The 21,717-nt window shown below is 45.6% G+C and overlaps 1 protein-coding gene and 1 long non-coding RNA gene across 3 annotated transcripts in view; one reads left to right on the top strand and one right to left on the bottom strand.

Annotated features, from left to right (window-relative positions):
- The window catches only part of GALNT14 (polypeptide N-acetylgalactosaminyltransferase 14), a 610,663-nt gene extending 594,770 nt beyond the window's left edge, over nucleotides 1–15,893 (bottom strand). The window contains exon 1 of one of the 2 annotated variants that reach the window (XM_030196114.1): nucleotides 15,207–15,893. In XM_030196114.1, the coding sequence (XP_030051974.1) occupies nucleotides 15,207–15,347 (141 nt within the window). In that variant the 5' untranslated portion in view covers nucleotides 15,348–15,893. The remainder of the gene's footprint in view (nucleotides 1–15,206) is intronic. The other variant, XM_030196115.1, reaches the window with a different exon arrangement.
- The window catches only part of LOC115465565, a 46,730-nt gene continuing 39,470 nt past the window's right edge, over nucleotides 14,458–21,717 (top strand). Inside the window, exon 1 of the long non-coding RNA XR_003941433.1 lies at nucleotides 14,458–14,626. This is a non-coding gene — a long non-coding RNA (uncharacterized LOC115465565). The remainder of the gene's footprint in view (nucleotides 14,627–21,717) is intronic.

The following is a 21,717-nucleotide window of genomic DNA, read 5'->3' as shown; positions in this document are numbered from 1 at the left end:
AGATTGGGTATCATATCCATGCAGTTAAGATGTGAAAACTGGTGTAGGTGTAATCCAACAGCACACATGTGGCTAGTGCCAGAGGCCTAAGCACTATTGCTGCTTGGGTTTGCTGGACCTACAGTCCACTTGGAGAGGGTTCAAAACACTTAGGGGTTGATATTCTGCTGGCAGTGGTCAGCATTTTCCTGACCGCTGCCGCCTTTATTCCCAAATATTCAATGCTAGGCTGTGTCCAGGCACCGACCTTGAATATCTGGGCATACGCAGCCGGCTACAACATAGACAGTTAAGTGTGATAGTCAGAACTTAATCGGCTATGATAAACCACATAAAGATAAGACTGTTTTATGCAGTCCTATTTATGTGATTATCTTTCCTGCCCACGGAACGTACTTCCCTCCCATGTGCCCAATATCCCTCTCCCCACCAGGGACCAAGATGCCCCCTCTCCCCTCCCCCCAGTCGAGAAAAGAGCTTCCAATCCAAACGAGAAGGAGATGCCAAGTCTGCACTTACTATTCTTAGGCCTGATCCACTGATGCCAGAATTTCTCTCTGCCACGGCCTGCCCCTTTTGATGTAGCTTCCTTCTTCTGCCAGGGTGTAGTAGTAGTAGTAGTAGAGGGAAGTTCCAGCATCAGTGAAGAAGGCCTCAGGATAGGAAGTGCGAACTTGGCTTTTCTTTCCCACTTAAACTGGAAGCTCTTTTCTCACTCCAGAGAGGAAAGTGTGTGTGTGTGTGGGGGGGGGGGGGCGTTCAGAGATAGGGGTGCAGAAGGGGGAGGGAGAGGAGGAATCCTGGCCTGTCAGGATGGGGGGGCCCAAAGATCCTCATTGCCTAGGGGTCCAGATCACTGTCAGTCCACCCCTGATATCAAGCCCAGTGCTCAAACCACTAGGCTACTCCTTCTACTCCATTCCATCTGCTGTTTAAAGTCCACACTGATGGTTAAGTTTGTGTGGTTGTCAGGCTCTGTTGTTTCGCTTTGATTGCAGCTGCTCTTTGCCGCAGCCCCCAGAAGCTGCTGCCCCAGATGACTGCTCAGACTGCCTAATGATTAAGCCAGCCCTGACCACATTTTGTTGCAAGCAACTGAAAAACCTATCCCCTGATATTCAGCTCAAGGCGGTCAGCCACAGCTCGAAGCTGACTGCCACAGGCTGAATTCACTATTACTATTGTGCTGAACAAGCAAAGTTTGGACTGCCTTTTATGTTGAAATCTGTTTTCATTGTAAACATACAACGCCCACGTGACAAAACAGCATTACCATTCAACAAATTCACCCAAAATATTCCGCCAACTCCACCCTCTGTTCCTTTTGCTCATGCAAATTTTGGGCTACTCATTGGGCTAGGTCATGGGCAATTAACAAATTAAAAATTCAACAAAAACTATGAACCTTAGAAGTTAAAGTCAACCAGAAAGGCTCATATTCAGTTTAAAATTGGCGACCAACTGGAGCATCAAATGAGTAAATTCCCTGGTGGTCCAATCTCATCTGCCTTAAAATCTATGCCCTCCAGCTCTGGCCATGGACTGCCCACACCCCACGCTAACTGCACAGTGCTGCAGCAGTCAAAGGGGAAATTCAGCAGTACTGTGTGGTTAAGTGCTGCTGAATATCCAGGGACAGGATCAGGGTTTAAACCATGGGCACAGTTTGACAGTTTCATTTGGGGAGGCAAAGGGTGGGTTGTGTCTCTCTCGATCTCCTTTGAGGGGCTCCCCACCACTGCCACCACCACCACAGCATTGGAGTCTTCCAGTCAGTGGCTTAGCCACGGGTGGGCTTGGGTGAGCCAGGGCCCATCCATTTAGGGTTCAGGCCCGCCCAACAGTAGCACACGTTTAGTGGTATCGGGTGGGGATCCCAAGCTCCACCAGCTGAAGACTTCCACCTGATGGTAACGAAAACGCTACTCTCCATGATACCGGCACCTGTGCATGCTCAGTTTTCAGGGCATGTCTGCTGCAGACTGCCAAGGTGGAAAAAAGCATTTTCCCACCAGTTGAGATATTTTTTTTGGTGGTTGTGAGGGAGGGGGAACACTTGGTGCCCACCCACTTCTTGCCTAGGCCCACCCAAAATCTGTTGTCTGGCTACGCCCCTGCTTCCAGTGGCGCTCGGTATCCCCCCCCCCCCCCCCCCCGGTCTTCCAATCCCCCTAGCAGCCAGCAGCCTCCCCAAAATCAGCACGCACACTGCTTTAGACCTGCCCCGGAAGCCCTTCTCTCTCCTACAGCTTCCCGCCTACGTGGAACAGGAAGTTGAAGGAGAAAGAAAGGCTTCTGGGGGCAAGTCTACAGCAGCTTTAATCCCTTTGAAAAGCAGCACCCTACATAAAAGCATACTTTGGGCAATAAAGAAAATAAATTTGTGAATAAGGTCACTAGAGGAAAGAAGATAACCAAGAAGTGGCAAAATGGATCTTACAATCCTCGTCTGTTGTCATATTGTATGGTTTAGTATTTCTATGTGTAACGGATGAGCTCTTGTTCCGGGCATATTCTTCTCACACTGCTCTGTGTAGCATTTATAGGTACCGGCCTCAGCTCAATTAAGCCTTCCTTGCTGGGCTCTGGCCTGCGTCAAAAGAGTACAATCATGGTGCAGGTCAGTCAGGACAAGCTTCCTAACACATTCCCCAGCTGTGTATGCCAGCAACCCTTGTAAAAACTATCATGCCAATAAAATTATTAGGATCTAATTCGGAGAGTCAAATGGAGATTAGACAAGGTAATAAGGTGACTCCAGGTTGTTAACAACCAGCTGAGCCTGGCTTTCCACTTTTTCCCCCTGCTTTATGCATTTTAAGTAAACTCAGGACTGGCTCATGCTGGTCCTTCAAACCCAGAACCATCTGTTTTGGCAACAAGGCAGCCCTTCTGCAGGAAGGGGATACAGCCAAAGCGCTGATCAAACCAGGGCTTCTGACACAGAAAATGAAGATGGAATTGAAAGTAAAAGAGGCTGGTTCTTAATGTATAATCAAAAGCGAATTTGCATCTCATTGAGCCCCAGTGAAACTGACTCCTCAGATCTCTAAGCTACTCAATGATGTTTTATTTCTGTCTTTCCTTTTTTTTTTGCAAGTCAACTTAGTGGTGTGATTTTTTTTTCTTTTTTCTTTGCCCCGCATTGTACTCCATTGTTTGATCTTGGTAAATAATCCTTAGTCTCCACACTGGGAACTAAAACAGAAAAATTCACATTCTGTTTATCAGTGGACGTACTAAGGAGTTTTCTCACTTTGTGTCCTGGGGGCGAGGGGGGGGGGGAGTGTATCTGCCCCATGATTGCTTCAAAAAGAGAGAGGGAATACCGATCCAGCCAATCATCTCAGCCACCATTCCTAATGGCTAGCAAATGGAATTGTGTGAAATTCATTAATAGTAATTATTAATTTAAAAAAATTTAACAAGTTCTTCCTATATTGTCTGACTTTTTGAAATAACTGTCAGATTGCACATGGTAGTCTATGAGAGATAGCTGATCCTTTATTTTTGGAATGGCCGGATTCAGTAAATGGTGCCCAAAGTTTAGGCGCCAGGAAGATCCGTGCTAAGACAGGATTCTATAAAGGGCCTTCCGCACATCAGTTGGGCATGAAAATCCAAATATTCTATAACATTGCACCCAATTTCTGGGAACACCCCTGAGCCGAATGTCCCTCCCATGGCCACACCCCCTTTGAGTCGTGCATTATAAAATTTAAACTCACATGCTATAGAATAGGGCACAGGCCAGCTGTGCATAAACCTAAAAATAGAGTGCCAAGTAACACCAATTATTGATTGTTAACAGCTCATTAACTAATTAGTTTCCACGCCCAAATATGGGCACCAAAATTTTGGCGGTCTATATATAATCTGGGGGATAATGTTTACAAACATACATTAAACAGTGGCTATTAATGGAAGCACTTTTAAAACAGAGAATAGTATAAAGTTTTTGGAATCCAATGGATTACAGGACCCGAGGCAACATGGTTCACTAGAGGCAGGTTTTGTAAAACAAATCTGATTAATTTCTTTGACTGGGTGACAAGAGAGTTGGATCGAGGGAGAGCGCTAGATGTGATGCATTTAGATTTTAGCAAAGCCTTTGACATGGTTCCACATAGACAACATAAATAAACTGAGTGTCCTCAGTATGCGCCCTAAAGTGACCGACTGGGTTAGGAACTGGTTGAGTGGAAGGCGACAGAGGGTAGTGGTAAATTAAGTTCATTCCGAGGAAAAGGATGTTATCATCGGTGTGCTGCAAGGTTCGGTTCTTGGTCCGGTTCTTTTTAACATTTTTGTAAGCGATATTGCTGAAGGGCTATCTGGTAAGGTTTGCCTCTTTGCGGATGAGGAAGGACTTAGCGAAAAACTTAAGGAATGGTCTGGAATTTGGCGGCTTAGATTTAATGCAAAAAATGCAGGGTTGTGCATTTGGGCTGCAAAAACCTAAGAGAACGGTACAAATTTAGAGGGTGAAGAACTTTTGTGCACAAAAGAGGAGCAGGACTTGGGTGTGATCTTATGTGATGATCTTAAAGTGGCCAAATAGGTAGAAAAGACTTAGATTTATTATTTTTAGCCCGCCCTTATCCATAGTGGGTTACAACAAAACATTCATAAAATACAGTAAATAATGAAAGAACTCAAAAACAGATCAATACAGCATCAGCCAGAATTGTACAAGGCTTTAAACAATAAAAAGTCTTTCAAGTGTTTATGAAATGCTGATTTACTGATTTCACATTTAAGCAACAATGGCAAACTGTTCCATTTGATGGGACCTCTGATAGAATAAGTTTCTATCTTTGCGATTTCCATGCTGTAATGCAGGAATGACAAGCAAATGCTGGTTCTCAGAGCGCAAAGGTTAAGATGGCATATATCATTGTACAATAGCTTTTAAGTAGTGAACAGAGTCTTGATAAACAACTTGATGAATCATACTCAACAAATTACACAGTATTCTCCATCGTACTGGTAACCATTTCAAGCACTTCAAACAATAATACGTTCATAACAAGAACAGCCCATCAACAAATGGACAGCAGAATTCGTGACTGTTTGAATCGCCTGAAGGGAATACTTCGGCAAACCAAGATCACAATGTTGCAATAACCTAGGCAGCTAAACGCCATAGATTGCAACACTGTTTTAAAAGCCAAGAAGGATTTCAATCAATTCAGCATTCACAATGTGAAATACAGGGAAACGAATAAAAACTTGCACTTGATTTTAAATAAGAACTCCGAATCCATCATAATTCCCAAGTTCTTAATCTGTGTTACAGTTTTAACAGGTACACCCTGTGTTTCCAAAAGTGACGGTGAAAGCTGGAAGGATGCTTGGGTGCCTAGGGAGAGGAATGGCCAGTAGGAAAAAGGAGGTAACGATGTCCCTGTATAAGATTAAGGTGAGGTCTCATTTAAAATACTGTGTACAATTCTGGAGACCGCACCTTCAAAAAGATACAAGCAGATGGAGTCGGTCCAGAGGGCGGCTACTAAAATGGTCATTGATCCTCATGATAAAGTGTATGGGGGACAGACTTCAAGGTCTCAACATGTATACTGTGGAAGGAAAGTGGGAGAGGGGCGGTATAACAGAGACGTTTAAATACCTATGCAGCATAAATGCACAGGAGGTGAGTCTCTTTCAATTGAAAGGAAGCTCTGGACTGAGAGGGCATAAGATGAAGGTGAAAGTAACCTGAGCAAAAACGTCTTCATAGAAAGGATGGTGAATTCATGGAACTGCCTCCCAGTGAAAGTGGTGGAGACGAAAACAGTATCTGAATTTAACAGAGCTTGGGACAAATACATAGGATTTCTAAGAGAGTGATAGAGAGAATAGATGGCATGGATGGGCACACTGGATAGGCGATATGGTCTTTATCTGCCTACAGTTTTCTATGTTACTTGCCCAATTGCCCTGTCTACATGAGCTGGTTAAGGGATCTCCCAGCTGTTGGATGTTCAAGCTTGAGCCAACATGGTTTTAACTAAGGACATCTTACAACCATCAGCTTAAAAAAAAAAACATAGTAGATGACGGCAGAAAAAGACCTGCATGGTCCATCCAGTCTGCCCAACAAGATAAACTCATATGTGTAACGTTTTGTGTATACCCTACTTTGATTTGTTCCTGCCCTCGTCAAGACAGACCACCTACAGGATATGCATTGCCTGCGGGTGGCTGATGGCTCTGATGTGTCCTCAGCTACAGCATTACACATAGATATGTAGTTTTTGTGCTGCCCCAAAGGTTCTCAACCCAGTCCTTGGGATACACCCAGCCAGTCAGGTTTTCAGGTTACCCAGAATGAATATGCATGAGATACATTTGAATGAACTACCTCCATTTTATGCAAATCTATCTCATGCATATTCATTGTGGGTATCCTAAAATCCTGACTGGTTGGGTGTGTCCAGAGAACTGTGGGTTGAGAACCCCTTCACTAGACTAAAGGACCCATTTTAAACAGGCTGTTCAGAAGGCAACAATGGAAGCATTCAGGTCAGAATGTGTTCTGTTCATCTCCCCCTGTATATTACAAAAGGCTCTGTAAAGCATGGAGCCTTTTGTAAAAGCCTAGAAAGATGCTAGCAAATACTTGGGTATTTGCCAGCATGTCCAGTGGGAACAGCAATTTTAAAAAAGCACATCCCAAGCTCTTCAATTAATGATGTTCCTGGCTGTAACCATATAGACAGCAGACCCAAAGTCAGACCCATTATCTCTTAAAGGGGCTGGTGGTGGGATCAAGTTACCCCCCATTCCCCAGACTCCCCCAAAATATCCAACCCCCCCCCCCCCCACCACTTATAACCCTCAGCAACCCCAGGACCCTCCACCCTGACATAACCACTTTACTCCTGCTGGAATTTGCATATAATTCCCCAGCCGCGTAGGATTCACCATTTTCATGCAGAACAGTACTGTGGGAATGGGGACTAGTTTAGCCACTAAATTTTAGCCCACAGTAAAGGAAGGCAGGATGGCTGGCCCCCCTCTGAACTTCCCCCCCCCCCCCCCAGCTTTGGTGGGCCCTCTCCGGGCCTACCTTAAAATGCCCTGGTGGTCTAGTGGCCTCTTCGGGGGCAGGAAAGAAGCCCACTCTTTCCTGCCCGTAGCCACCACTCTAGCCGGTGCCATCGCTTCTTCAAAATGGCCACCGAGACTTCAAGTGGTAATCTCATGAGGCTGCCACAGGAAGTCTCAGCGGCCATTTGGAAAAAGAAGCGGCACTGGCCCAGAGCGGCGGAAGTGGGCAGAAAAGATAGGGGGTTCTTTCTTGCCCCAAAGAAGTACTCCCGGTGCAGCTCCTCCTCCTCCTACCTCACTGGTGAGTGCAGGTGCGGGAGTGGGGGGATCTTGAACAAAATGAAGTGCGACTGTCTGCAGAGGGGAATGGGAAAAAATGGGTAATTTGGGTGGAGTGTGGGAGCAAGGGGCTAGAAAAAAGGTGGATGCTATGTGTGGATGCAGGGAGAGGGGCTAGAAAAAAATATGGATGGAGTGTGGGGGGGGGGGGGGGGGCCAAAAAGGTGTATGGAGTATTTAAATTATGACAAATTAAATTGCAGAATTTTTCAGAATTTACAAATTTTGTGTGCAGAATTTTCATATTTTTTGGTGCAGTTTTCCACCAGGACTACCACTTATAAACCTCAACATTCCTAACCTCCCTGGTTCTTATCGGCGGTCTCCCTGGTGTCTAGTAGGGGGTAGGAGCGATCCCTGGATACTCCTGCTCAGTCAGCTCCCAGGTCCAAAATGGCACCTCTGACCTGCTAGAAATAATCTCACAGTACTATTACAAAGAACTCAGAGGTGCCATTTTGAACTCAGGCACTGATATAGAGACATTCAGTGAATGCCCCCTACCCCTACCAGATATCAGGAAGACCCCCAAAAGAGCTAGGGTAGGTTGTGGGGATGGGAGGGTATAAGTGGTAATATAGAGGGGTCTGAGAGTAATGATTTTTGGTACCTGCTCCGTTCTTTAGAACACAGATCTAAACAGGCTGCATAAAAGAAACATTTCTGTTATGAATCTACTACATTTCATAAAAGCATGTGTGTAACCAAAACACCAATGGCGTATAGAATGTTACACCATCAGTTTGAAAAGGGGTACACATATGTATTTAGCCTCATTGTCAAAACGTAGTACATGTGGGTACCTTCCTTGTGTTTAAAGTACCGATATAATTTTGCAAATAGACACACTATTGGCAATTTATCCCACACTCTTCAGAATTCTGGTGTGATTCTGGCATGAAGGTAGTTAGGGCGAGGGCATTTCTATATACCAGCTTTGGAAAGAGGTCTACTATCTGTGCAAAGCATTGAAAAACAGGTTCTGACCTGGTAGGGCAAATAGAGGTTACAGGTGGACATCTGTTTATCTCTACATGAAAGAAGAGCTAGACACCAACAGACAAGTATACATGACATTATTGGGCTAGCTTTCTACACAATTACAGCTGTATTGAATTAGTCCAGTAAAAAGGTCTCACCTACAACTTGTCTGTTAAAACATTATTTCTACATATTCAAGTGGACTAACCCAGCAGTCATTATACTTTGATGATCAACATGTGGCAAAGGAGAAATTGCTGCTGAGGAGGGCAAGTCATGTGAATTTCATGAGTGCATCTAGAAAAGCAACAATGTCTGCTCCCCAGACCCCTCATCTTGCCATGAACTCAACTTCTCAGAAATCCCAATTTGTGTGGCGTGGATAGCATCACCATCCCTAGAAAATGAGAAGATTGGATAGTGGTTGCCAAACCTGGGAGCACATTTTGTTGAATTAAAGAAGGGCTGAAGCTCATCCTTCCATTCCTTCTAAAGACAACTGACCAATTGATGTTCATGTATTTTTCATATGTACCTTTTGCCTTTATATGGCACCTTGACCCCTAGCGGTAGTACCATGGGATGACTGCTAGGGCTCATGGCACCCTTTAGAACCCAGCAGAGGCAGGTGCAGGAGTGACGGAGGATTGCTCCTGCCTCAGAACACCAGGGATTTTAAGAGGTAGGTCCAGAGATGGGTATCTATGGAGAGAAGTTTCAGGGGGGGGGGGTCTTTTCAGGGAGTCTCCCAGGCAGTATGATTAATGCAGCTACAAGACTGGTTGCAAGTTGAATTATTCATGTACTGCAGGAGTCACTGACCAGTAGAAGTAAATAAAGAGTAGAAGTTGATTTTTTTACTCATTCCAAAAGTACAAAGACTAGGGGACACTTGAGGAAGTTACATGGAAATACTTTTAAAACAAATAGGAAGAAACATTTTTTCACTCAACGAATAGTTAAGCTCTGGAACTCTTCGCTGGAGGATGTGGTAACAGCGGTTAGTGTATCTGGGTTTAAAAAAGGTTTGGACAAATTCCTAGAGGAAAAGTCCATAGTCTGGAATAGAGACAGACATGGGAAGCAACCTCTTGCCCTGGGATTTGTAGTATAGAATGTTGCCACGATTTGGGTTTCTGCCAGGTACTTGTGAACTGGCTTGGCCACTGTTTGGAAAACAGGATACTGGGCTAGATGGACCATTGGTCTGACCCAGTATGGCTACTCTTAAGTTCTTATGTTCTTAGTGACTTTCGCATTAAACTCAGTGTGAAGGAGTGAGCGGTACAGCAGCAGGTGCCCCTAATAACAGTCCACTGAGGTTGCAGTTTAGCCACCTTACAGCAGGTGGCGCTAACCTACCACATCAAGAACCTGAGTCAGAGGGGTGGGGCTCAGGCCGGATGGTGGTTAAATGCCCTGGAGCAGAGTGGATCGGAGAGGCTCTGAGCCAAGCGATCTCCTGAAAGAGGCCCCGAGAGAAGGACTCCTTCCAGGGTGTTTCCGCTGGCTGCAGTACCTGGGGAGAGCCTAGGAAAGAGGAGTGGCCCTCAACAGAGATTCTACTTTGTGTTTGCCAGAAGCAGAGGCTTCAGTGAGGTATGACAAGTTTCCTTAGAACCTTGTCAAGAGAGTGTTGACTAAACCTGTGAAGCTGTGTTAGGGAGAGACCACAGGAACCTTGGAGTTAAAAAGTAGTGACTGTGTGTTGAACCTGTGGAAGCCACATCTTGGAATGGCTTCAGGAGCCCTGAAGCAAGAGGGAATAGTAGAGCGCATTAAATTGTAGAGGCTTCAGGCACAGGGATCAAGAGGAACAATAGTAAGTGATTGTTATTTCTGAATGTCCAGCCTGTGGAGAGAATAGACTTGGAAAGTCCTTAATTTGAACTTAATAAAGTTATTATTATACTTTCAATGATTGTGTGTAGCTGTATTCCAGAGATTTCCAGCCCTGACCATGGAGCCTCGCTATCACACTCAGGTATGGTAAGCCAACTTTCCAGCATCTTGGTAACTTTCCCCGTAGTACGACAACCAACTCATACTATTAATTTTTTTTGTCATATTTTATTAGCCAAACAAAACTCCAATATCATTTGTAGATCATAACACAATCAAAACACATTTTAAGGGAGTATACATCTCCCTGCCCCCACCCACCTATTGTGTCCAAATATTTCTCAACCGTTCCTCCATCAAATCCATGACTTCCAGTGTTGTTCCTTCACTCACCGTAGCCTATACAGGAAGCTCTTTCTTATCCATATATTGTCAGCTCTCCCCTTCCAAATTCCCACCATCCCCTTTTCACCCACCAACTCGATATTATAATATCAACAATAAACTACGTGCTCATTAGGGTAAAACTTCCCTAACAGGAGACCAAATTTGAATAAAAGTCACCATGCCCTTGGTGAACCCTTCCTGGCATCCACTCTCTCAAACTTTAACAGTTGATACAGTTCATATTTCCACTGCAATTAATTAAAAATTGTTCTTTAAAATGGTTAAAAACAAAATATCCTTAAAAAAATGTTAAAATCCTGCTGCTGCACAAGCAGTGTTCTGAAGGAAAGGAAGAGAGAATTAAGTCAACCCTTCTGACAAAAACCTCACAAAAGAAAAGGAGGGCATTCAGGCTTTTTTTTTTTTTTTTCCTTTTGCAGAGCCCCAGTGCTCATAGAAAATTGGAACCATCAGTGATAGTTTAAGTCAGAAACAAATGAATCCCATTAGTACTGTCAAGAATGCCAATGTGACACTAAATACATTCAGCACCGTAGGTATTCAGACATGGTTCTAAAGTGAAAATAATAACCTTTTAGCTCTGATTAAATAGAAACAGAAGATGGAGAACACATCAGTTCTACCTTCATTCAATTACCGATTTAAACTTGTTTTTATTAAAAGAAAACCCAGGGCTTTTCAGTTTTAAACATCACCAAATTCAGATTATAAGAAAGACTGCCGGACTCAGAATAAACCCAAGCCCTCACTGGGCTGGAAGCCACCCATAGGAGATTTTCATTTTTTTTTTATATTAAATTTTGTAGCAAGCTTAGTGCTCATAGAATTTGCCGGTATGAAACCAATGAAACCCAAAATCATTAATGTACATGCAATACAGAAATAGGTCATACAACACAGCAACTTTCCCTCACACATACCAGCTTACCACTTCCTCACACACAAACCCTACCACAGAACAGGTACAGTCTAGGCATAAGAAGAACATAGGATATGATATGCTGGGTTACAGCAAAGGTCCAGTAAACCCCCAGCATCCTGTCACAACATATGCCTGGCACTATCCTATTTGTTGCTCACTGCTAGGAATAAGCAGAGCCTTTCCCAAATCCGCATGGGCTTCCTAGCATGCGCTAAGCTTTAGTAAAAGAATCCCTAAGGGGTCCTTTTACAAAGGCGCTCTGAAAAATGGCTTGCAGTAGTGTAGGCACGGGTTTTGGGTGCACACCGATCCATTTTTTAGCGCGCCTGTGAAAAAGCCCTTTTTTAAAAAATATTTTGCCGAAAATGGACGTTCGGCAAAATGAAAATTGCCGCACATCCATTTTGGATCTGAGACCTTACCGCCAGCCATTGACCTAGCGGTAAAGACTCACGCGGTAACCGGGCGGTAATGACCTAAGCGTGCCAAATGTTACGCACGCCTGAAAATAAATAATATTTTTCAGATGCACATATCGGACGCGCGCCAAAAATGAAATTACCACAACAGCCACATGGTAGTCGGGCGGTAGCTCCATTTTGGCATGCATTGGGTGCACGTAGACGCTTACGCAGCTTAGAAAAAGGACCTCTAAGTAAATAAAGAGACCCATACACTACAGAGGAAAAAAAAATGAAATTTCAGGGTTTTTTTCATGCCATTTTGCATTAAAACTGACATAAAGCAACATGGGAAATGTATTTTCAAAAGAATGAACATCCCTGCTATTTACTTCACCCAGCAAACACTTTCATTTGCAAAATCTAACAAACCCCTCTCATGATTCACATGGCAAACAGTCAGACCAGGCTTGCCCACCAAATGCTTTTTTCTGGCTCTCGGAAGTTTGGCAGATTGTGTGAAATTGCAGGAGGATCTTAGAAAGCTGGAAGACTATGCATCAAAATGGCAAAAGAAATTTGATGTACACAAGTGCAAAGTGATGCACATTGGGAAGAATAATCTAAATTAAAGCTACATGATGCTAGGTTCTACATTAGGAGTCACCACCGAGGGAAAGGATCTAAGTGTCAACACAGATCATATGTTGAAATCTTCTGCTCAGCGTGGGCAGCGGCCAAAAAAGCAAACAGAATATTGGTAACTATTAGGAAACGAACAGAGAATAAAACAAAGGATACATTAATGACTCTGTATCACTCCACCGTGAGAGTGTACCTTTGGTATTGTCTGTAATTCTTATTGACGCATGTCAAAAAAAAAGGTACAGCAGAATTAGAAAAAGAGTACAGAGAAGGGCAACCAAAGTGATTGAAGGGATTGGAACAGCTCTCATGAGGAAGGTTAAAGAAGTTAAGGCTCTTCAGCTGAAGGCTGAGGGGAGGATATGAAAAAGGTCTATAAAATTCCTAATGGAGTGGAACAGGTAAATGCCGAATCAATTATTTACTCTTTCAAAGGGGACAAAGGCTAGGGGACATTCCATGAAGTTACACAGTAGCACATCTAAAAGAAGTAGGAGAGGAAAAAAAATGTTTTCACTCAAGGAATAGTTAAGCTCTTTAACTCATTGCTGGAGGAAGTGCTAAAAAGCAGTTCATGTAGCTGAATTTAAAAAAGGTTTGGACAAATTCCTGGAGATAAAGTCCGTAAACCGTTATTAAGATAGTCACGGGGCTTATCCCTTGGGGTTGCCAAGCATGTAATCTTGCAACTTTCTGGGACTCTGCCAGGTACTTGTGGACTGGACTGAACACTGTTGGAAAGAGGACACTGGGCTAGATGGGCCATTGGTCTGACCTTGTAGGGCTACTCAACATTCTTGTTATGTTTTTACCTGCATTAAGGGAATCTTTTACTAAGGTACACTAGTGTTTTTAGTTTGTGTTAAATGCTGAGACGCCCTTAGGAATATAGGGGCGTCTACCAAGGTGTGCTAGCGTTTTTAGCTCACGCTAAAAATCGGCTGGTGCTAAATGCTGAGATGCCCTATGTCTCTGAGCATCAGCATGAGCTAAAAACGCTAGCACACCTTGATAAAAGACCCCCCCCCTAAGTCAATCAGCATATAATAAAAAGTTCTAATAAGTAAAATATGTGTATGAAATAAACTGAATGTCCAAAAATCGGAGGGGGGGGGGGGGGAAGAGACTAAACTAACGGAAAAGGCTCCACCTGTATTTATACCTAATAGTTACAAGGATCACCTTGAATCCCGGATTTCTTAATTCTCAACCCCTGCTCTGACCACTAGGTTGCTCCTGCTCTCCTATTTCGCTAATAGTCCTTGCATAGGTGTCCCCCTGCAATGTTAAAAGGCTGTATAGTCTGCAATCAAAACTATGCCAAAACAGAACAGGCATTTTAATGAAAGTCTTGCATAATTAAGTTGTCAGATTTTAGCAATAAATCAATTTCAGTTCTTATTGCAAGGCATCCTGCCTCCTCTGTTCAAAAACTTTCCCGGCAAAACCTTGGCATGAGTGCTTAATTTGAGAAGTGCTTAGCTGTGTGAATTTCAGGGAGAACTGCTGCAGAAACTAGGTCCGATTCCCTGCTTCTGGGGGGACGGGCTTCCTGGGCATCTTTCCGCGCATTAAACTGTCCTGGGAAAGGGGAGTCCGGGGGGCGGGGGAGATGCCACTGCTTTCTGTGCGATGTTTTGGGGGAGGTCACCTTGGATCTGTCCCAGTGTATTAGCCACGGCTGCTCCGTTTCATCTACTGCGGAGAGTCAGTCTCTCTCTCTCTCTCTCTCTCATGTCTTTATGGTGGGTGGGCGGCAGTCTGCTAGAGACGCCTATCTCAGGGCTGCCCTGCCGAGACTGCTCATATAGCCTGGCCCTGGGAGGTTAAAGGAAGGGCAGCCGGCCCGGCTGCTGGGCGAAGATTTTCTGCTCTAGTTCAGAGAATGGATCCTAGTTGCCGGTTTCACTTAAACATTGGGAACAGAACAGGAGACGCCTATTTACAGGCGGAATCCCAGCACAGGGAGACCTTTACAGGTACATGTCAACTCTCCAGCAGCACCTTGCTGACAAAGTTGTCGCCTGGACAGTAGGTAAGCAATTAAATTGAGAGCTGTGACTTATCAGGTTGGTTTCTCTATCTGTCTGGCCCCGGACAGCTGAAGCAGGATCGTTTCCGCCCATCGCAGGGACTCACCAGTTCCCTGCTGTCTTTCGGGTTGGATTTTTGTCACACTATTGGTTGTTCTGGTTAAAAGCAGCCCCTGCTGTTACAATGCATTTGCCTACAGCACCTTAAAAAAAACATAACATGCAGCCACACTATACCGATCCTTTCCAGGATGCAAAAGTCGAGAGAAGTTAAGACCCCAAGCATCACCTTTTTTTTTTTTTTTTTTTTTAAGACCTGCTCCTTGAGTTTCCAGGAGTGAATTTAAGCCTTGCTATGCTTTGGAACTTCGGTGCTTAAGAAAGGCGCATTAGAGAGACGTGGGACTGGCGTTTTGTGATCAACCTTTACACTACCAGCCCCCTACATCCAGCAACTTGCCCGATCTCTTATTATCTTCGTCTCTCAGGGGCAGGTCCCCCCCACCCCCAGCATGCAACACAAATCCTCGGCAGCCACGCAGAGAGAGAAGGGCGACTGAAAGAACGAGCTCAGCACCTTACCTTGACCACCTGGCCCTCAGAGTCCGAGCCACCGACCTGCAGCAGCTTCCTTTTGCTGCCCCAGAAGGCGAGGAGAGCGGCAACAGAGAGTATCCCGAGCACAGCCAATGCCAACCTGCGAGGCAGCAACAGCACCCTCATGGCCAGGACAGAAGGGGGAAGGAGCTGTCCTGCTCGATCACCGATTACCCCCGGAGAAGGGGGCAGGAGGCATGATCTGAATACACGGGATGGGGGGGCTCTTGCACGCTCTGGGCTCCAACTCCGCTAACAGCAGCGGAGTCACACAGCTGCCTGCCAGGAATCAATCCGACTTTGTGCACGTGAGACTGAGTCCGAACCCCTCCCCCCCCCCCCCCCCCCCCCTTAAAGACAAGAAGGCATGCAGATGGATCCCGTCCGGTGCTATTCAAAAGCAGGCAAAGCGGAGCGGAGCTGCCCCCTTTTGGGAGGGTTTAGCACCCCCTGCTGCACGCCAGTCCTCCGTGCCCTGTTATACCTGAAAGCAGGAAGAGGGGGCTCTGATTCGGGTTCGATTCCCTGCTTCTGGGGGACGGGCTTTCTGGGCATCTTTCCGCTCATTAAACTGTCCTTCAGGGAACAGAAAGGGGAGTCCGGGGGATGCCACGGCTTTCTGTGCGATGTTTTGGGGGAGGTCACCTTGGATCTGTCCTAGTGTATTAGCCACGGCTGCTCCGTTTCATCTACTGCGGAGAGTCAGTCTCTCTCTCTCTCGTGTCTTTATGGTGGGTGGGCGCGTGCTAGAGACGCCCATCTCAGGGCTGCCCTGCCGAGACTGCTCACATAGCCTAAGAGGTTAAAGGAAGGGCAGCCAGCTGCAGGGCAAAGATTTTCTGCTCTGTTCTGAGAATGGATCCTATTTGCTGGTTTCACTTAAACAATGGGAACAGGAGACACTTTTTTAAAGGCGGAATCCCAGCACAGGGAGACCTTTACAGGTACATGTCAACTCTCCAGCAGCACTTTGCTGAAGAAGTTGTCGCCTGGACAGTAGGTAAGCAATTAAATTGAGGGCTGTGACTTTTAGCAGGTTGGTTTCTCTATCTGTCTGGCCCCCGGACAGCTGAAGCAGGTTTGTTTCCGCCCATCGCAGGGACTCACCAGTTCCCTACTGTCTTTCGGGTTGGATTTTTGTCACACTATTGGTGTTCTGGTTAAAAGCAGCCCCTGCTGTTACAATGCACTTACTACTACTACTACTATTTAGCATTTCTATAGGGCTACAAGGCATAGGCAGCGCTGCACAAACATAGAAGAAAGACAGTCCCTGCTTAAAGAGCTTACAATCTAACAGACAAAAAATAAAGTAATCAAATCAATTAATCTGTACAGGAAGGAGGAGAGGAGGGTAGGTGGAGGCGAGTGGTTACAAGTGGTTATGAGTCAAAAGCAATGTTAAAGAGGTGGGCCTACAGCACCTTAAAAAAAATAACATGCAGCCACACTATCCTTTCCAGGATGCAAAAGTCGAGAGAAGTTAAGCCCCAAAGCATCACCTTTTTTTTTTTTTTGTTAAGACCTCCTTGAGTTAATCCTTGGAACCGGACCCGTTCGACCTGGCATACCCCGCCTACCCCTCCCCAATTACCTTTGCTTCCCCCCTACCTCATCGCTCAATAACTCTTCTGCACACAATTGTGGGATAACCATAGGCCACAGCTTGATTTATTAACATTTAAACTTTCAATTAACATCAGTAAAGGATAACCCCCACCCCCGAGCTACAGTTGTTAAAGCATAACATCAACAGCTGCCTCCCCTCCACCGTGCGCCATGATAGCAAAGCAGCAACTTCCGCTTCCTGTTGTCACCGCAACTCTTCCTCTTCCCGGCTCCGCCCTAACAGTAAGAGCCCTGTCCCATGTGAACCTCCACACATTTATCTCGGGTTGCACGACCCCGCCTTTAATGACCTGGCTCATCCATTGCTCCTGTAGCTCGGATTTTTTGCCGCTGCGACAACTCCGCCATTCACCTGAAAAAAAAAATTCCACAACACAACATGCAAAGAAATGCAAAGTGATGCACTTAGGGTGTAGAAATCCACGGGAGACGTATGTGTTAGGCGGTGAGAGTCTAATATGTACAGACGGGGAGAGGGATCTTGGGGTGATAATATCTGAGGATCTGAAGGCGACGAAACAGTGTGACAAGGCGGTGGCCGTAGCTAGAAGGTTGCTAGGCTGTATAGAGAGAGGTGTGACCAGCAGCACTGTTGCCATATAAAAAAAAAATTCCCACCCAAAACAGCCCAAAACCCGCCCAAAAACTGCACACACCCCACCTCCGACGTCATCACCCCCGCCCCTTCCGTCATCACCCCCACCCCCGCCGTCATCAACCCCGCCCCTTCCGTCATCTCCCCCGCCGTCATCAGCCCCACCCCTTCCGTCATCACCCCCGCCCCTGCCGTCATCAGCCCCACCCCCGTCACCTCGCCCCGCCCAATACGTCACCAAACCCCGCCTCTGTCGCCGTTAGCCCCACCCCCGCCGACCGAAAAACCGCCCAAAACCCGCACGAAAAAAAAACAAGCCCAAAAAACCGCAACCCGCCGCGGGCAAAAGTTTCCCGCGGTGGGTTGCGGAAAACCGCCCAATTGGGCAGGAAAGCCGCCATCTGGCAACCCTGACCAGCAGAAGAAAAGAGGTTCTAATGCCCCTGTATGAGTCATTGGTGAGGCCCCACCTGGAGTATTGTGTTCAGTTTTGGAGGCTATTTGTACATCCCTTTTGATTATGCCCCTCCAGATCTCTCTCAGCCAATCACAGCGTGTTTAGCTGTCAGCTAAACACACTGTGATTGACTGAGAGAGACCTGGAGGGGTATAATGGGGGGAAGGGAAATGGGACTTGATATACTGCCTTTCTGTGGTTTTTTGCAACTGCATTCAAAGTGGTTTACATAGTATATTCAGGTACTTATTTGTACCAGGGGTAATGGAGGGTTAAGTGACTTGCCCAGAGTCACAAGGAGCTGCAGTGGGACTCGATCTCAGTTCCCCAGGATCAAAGTCCACTGCACTAACCACTAGGCTACTCCTCCACTTGAAAGGGATGTCCAAATAGTTTTGATTTGGGCATCCTCGCATGTCCCGATCCCCGATTCTCGGCGGTGGTCATTTCAGGCACGTAAGAAAAACACGCCCAAGAGAAGAACGCCCATCACAAAATCTGAAAGAAAAAGACCAAGTGCTCGTCATGGACATCCTTTTTTTTTTTGTATGAAGGACGTCCAAGTGTTAGGCACTTGAAAGGACATCCCTGACGAGCACTTGGTCGTTTTTTTTTCTTCCGATTTTTGCGATGGGTGTCCTCCTCTGCATGGGTCCCGCGCAGCCCCAACGAGAGGTTCAGACCTCCCATTAGGTTTTCCACGGTGCATGGGGTCGGAAAACAGCTGTGCATCTGCCTTGCATGCGCATTATAATACTAATTAGCTCGTTATAATAACCTGTAGATCATTTGCATTCCGTTTTTGTTAGCTGCTACCGTGACAGAAAAATGGCTCGGAGAACCCTTTTGTGCATGTCTTGTTTTACTACTTGCTCGCTAGACTGGCTAGAACTGATTTAGAAACCACGTTGCTGGCTCGTTAAGTTTACCGCATCTGGCCCTGAGTGGATGAAATGCCTAGAAGCTATAACTACTACTACTACTACTTAACATTTCTAGAGCGCTGCCAGGGTTGCAGAAGGACAATCCCTGCTCAAAGAGCTTACAATCTAATGGACAAGTGTAGAGTCAGTCAAGTAGGTGTAGTCAATTTGGGGCATTCACGATTACATGAAAGGTACAAAGGTATAGAGGTTAGGTGCCGAAAGCAATATTGAAGAGGTGGGCTTTGAGCAATGATTTGAAGATGGGTAAGGAGGGGGCTTGGCGTAGGGGTTCAGGAAGTTTATTCCATGCATAAGGTGATGCGAGGCAGAATGGGCGGAGCCTGGAATTGGCGGTGGTGGAGAAGGGTGTTGAGAGGAGGGATTTGTCCTGTGAGCGGAGGTTACGGGCGGGAATATAAGGGGAGATGAGGCTAGAGAGGTAATGAGGTGCTGCAGACTGAGTGCATTTGTAGGTAAGAAGGAGAAGCTTGAACTGTATGCGGTATCTGATCGGAAGCCAGTGAAGTGACTTGAGGAGAGGGGTGATATGAGTATATCGGTTCAAGCGGAATATAAGGTGTGCAGCAGAGTTCTGAACTGATTGAAGGGGGGATAGATGGTTAAGAGGGAGGCCAGTGAGGAGTAGGTTGCAATAGTCAAGGCGAGAGGTGATGAGAGCGTGGATGAGAGTTCGGGTGGTGTGCTCAGAGAGGAAAGGGCGAATCTTGCTGATATTAAAGAGGAAGAAGCGACAGGTCTTGGCTGTTTGTTGGATATATGCAGAGAAGGAGAGGGAAGAGTCGAAGATGACTCCGAGGTTGTGGGCAGATGAGACGGGGAGGATGAGGGTGTTATCAACTGAGATTGAGAGAGGAGGAAGAGGAGAAGTGGGTTTTGGTGGAAAGACGATAAGCTCGGTCTTGGCCATGTTCAGTTTCAGGTGGCGGATGGACATCCAAGCAGACAAGCTGGAGAAACCTAAGTTGATTTTTATGTGCTAGAAGACGTGCTGGCAACCTGTAGTAGGGCATGGGCATTATTTTGGGATTCTTTAGTGGTTGCTTAGTGTGGAGTGGCATTGACTTGTATTCAGCTGACATTACAAACTCAAAGGCAGATCAGGACAGTGGGAGAGCATCAGCTCATAGAACAGAATAAGTGGGTTAGGAAACTATGAATCCATCATTATTCATTTATTATTACGCCTTTTTGGTGAGGACCAGCTGCCCCCACCAAGGAATATGCCTAAATTCAACACTGGTACACAGGATAGGAAGCAGTTCCAAGTTAGCCCTTTCAGATAGGCATGTTATAATCTGGATAATTTTAATTTTTTTTTGTTACATTTGTACCCCGCACTTTCCCACTCATGGCAGGCTCAATGCAGCTTACATGGGGCAATGGTGGGTTAAGTGACTTGCCCAGAGTCACAAGGATCTACCTGTGCCTGAAGTGGGAATCAAACTCAGTTCCTCAGTTTCCCAGGACCAAAGTCCACCACCCTAACCACTAGGCCACTCCTCCACTGTATACTAGATAATAGCACTTAACTAACACTGCGCAAATGATTACAGGCTAAAGAGAGAAGTGAACTGCAAACCCCGGCTCACCTTTTGCCTCTTCCACGAAGGCCCTGATGCTCAAAGCTTACCTTGCTTGCAACGTTTGAGTTAGCTGGTTGTAGACAATCTAGCGCACACATTATTCAGCATTTAATACACAAAGGGGTTCTGCATTCACAGTGGCAGCTACCAATAATTTTATGCAAATGTACTACGAGCTCATTAGTATTAAAATGAGCACTCTGTGCGATGCACAGAAGTTTCCGTGCAAAGCACAGAAAAGATCATCTACCTTTAATGTTCAAAATGTTCTGGCAAGTCTGGAGCTGTCATTGCATGAGGGCGACGTCTCGGTGAAGCAGTCTGCTTGCATTTTATAATAGTATTTGCACACGTGTTTTCAATGTGCCATGTATTATATGTGTGTGTTTTGCATGTAATTATTTTATTTTACTTTATTTGATTACCACCAATCGCCAGATGGCAGCTAGGCAATTTACAATAAAAGCTCAGCCGAGCCGAGTAGAAAAAAAGAAAAAAAATTAAGAATGCAAAGATGGAGGGGGGGAATGACTGTGGTGAAAAGGTGCGACTAAACAGCCAGGATTTGAGGAGGTTTTTGAAAGTAGAATAACATATAGACACCCATGGTATTTTAACAGTGACTTTAGAGCATCAGGTCCTGAGTGTGTCATCTGGAACAAATCAAGTCGCTTCCCTGTTCTCTCAGAGAAAAGAACCTTCTATCTATGTATAATTTTATCTTGCTGCCATCCAGTGAGGTGGCCTGTAGTAACAGTGCAAGGTTGTTATCAACTCTCTGTGTCCATGGAACTTCAATTATCCATGGAGCATGTGCCCCGTGCCACCACTGAGGTCTTATTGTCTCTTACTTTGGGGGAAATGCTCAAAAGTCTAAGTTCACATCTGCATACATAAATAGCCACCATAGACCGTTATTAAATGGACTTGGGGAAAATCCACTATTTCTGGGATAAGCAGTATAAAATGTTTTGTACATTTTTGGGATCTTGCCGGGTATTTGTGACCTGGATTTGCCACTGTTGGAAACAGGATGCTGGGCTCGATGGACCTTTGGTCTTTCCCAGTATGGCAATACTTATGTGGAACACTGATCAATCCTCAAAGGAAATCCCATGCAAATGAAATCCGCAGAAAGTCTACATGTAGCCTGGTAGACAGAGTCTAGCACATGCACAGAACGGTCTCATGGTAAGCGTCAATGTTCTGAGCATGCTCAAGAAAAAAAGCAGAATGGTAGCAACTGCATCATAGACTTATAAAGAACGTGCCTCTATTGTGGCAA

Source organism: Microcaecilia unicolor, chromosome 3 (genome assembly GCF_901765095.1).
Source record: "Microcaecilia unicolor chromosome 3, aMicUni1.1, whole genome shotgun sequence".
NCBI classification, from domain to species: Eukaryota; Metazoa; Chordata; class Amphibia; order Gymnophiona; family Siphonopidae; genus Microcaecilia; species Microcaecilia unicolor.
The sequence above is the reverse complement of the archived record's forward strand: the minus strand, read 5'-3'. Positions and strand labels throughout refer to the sequence as shown.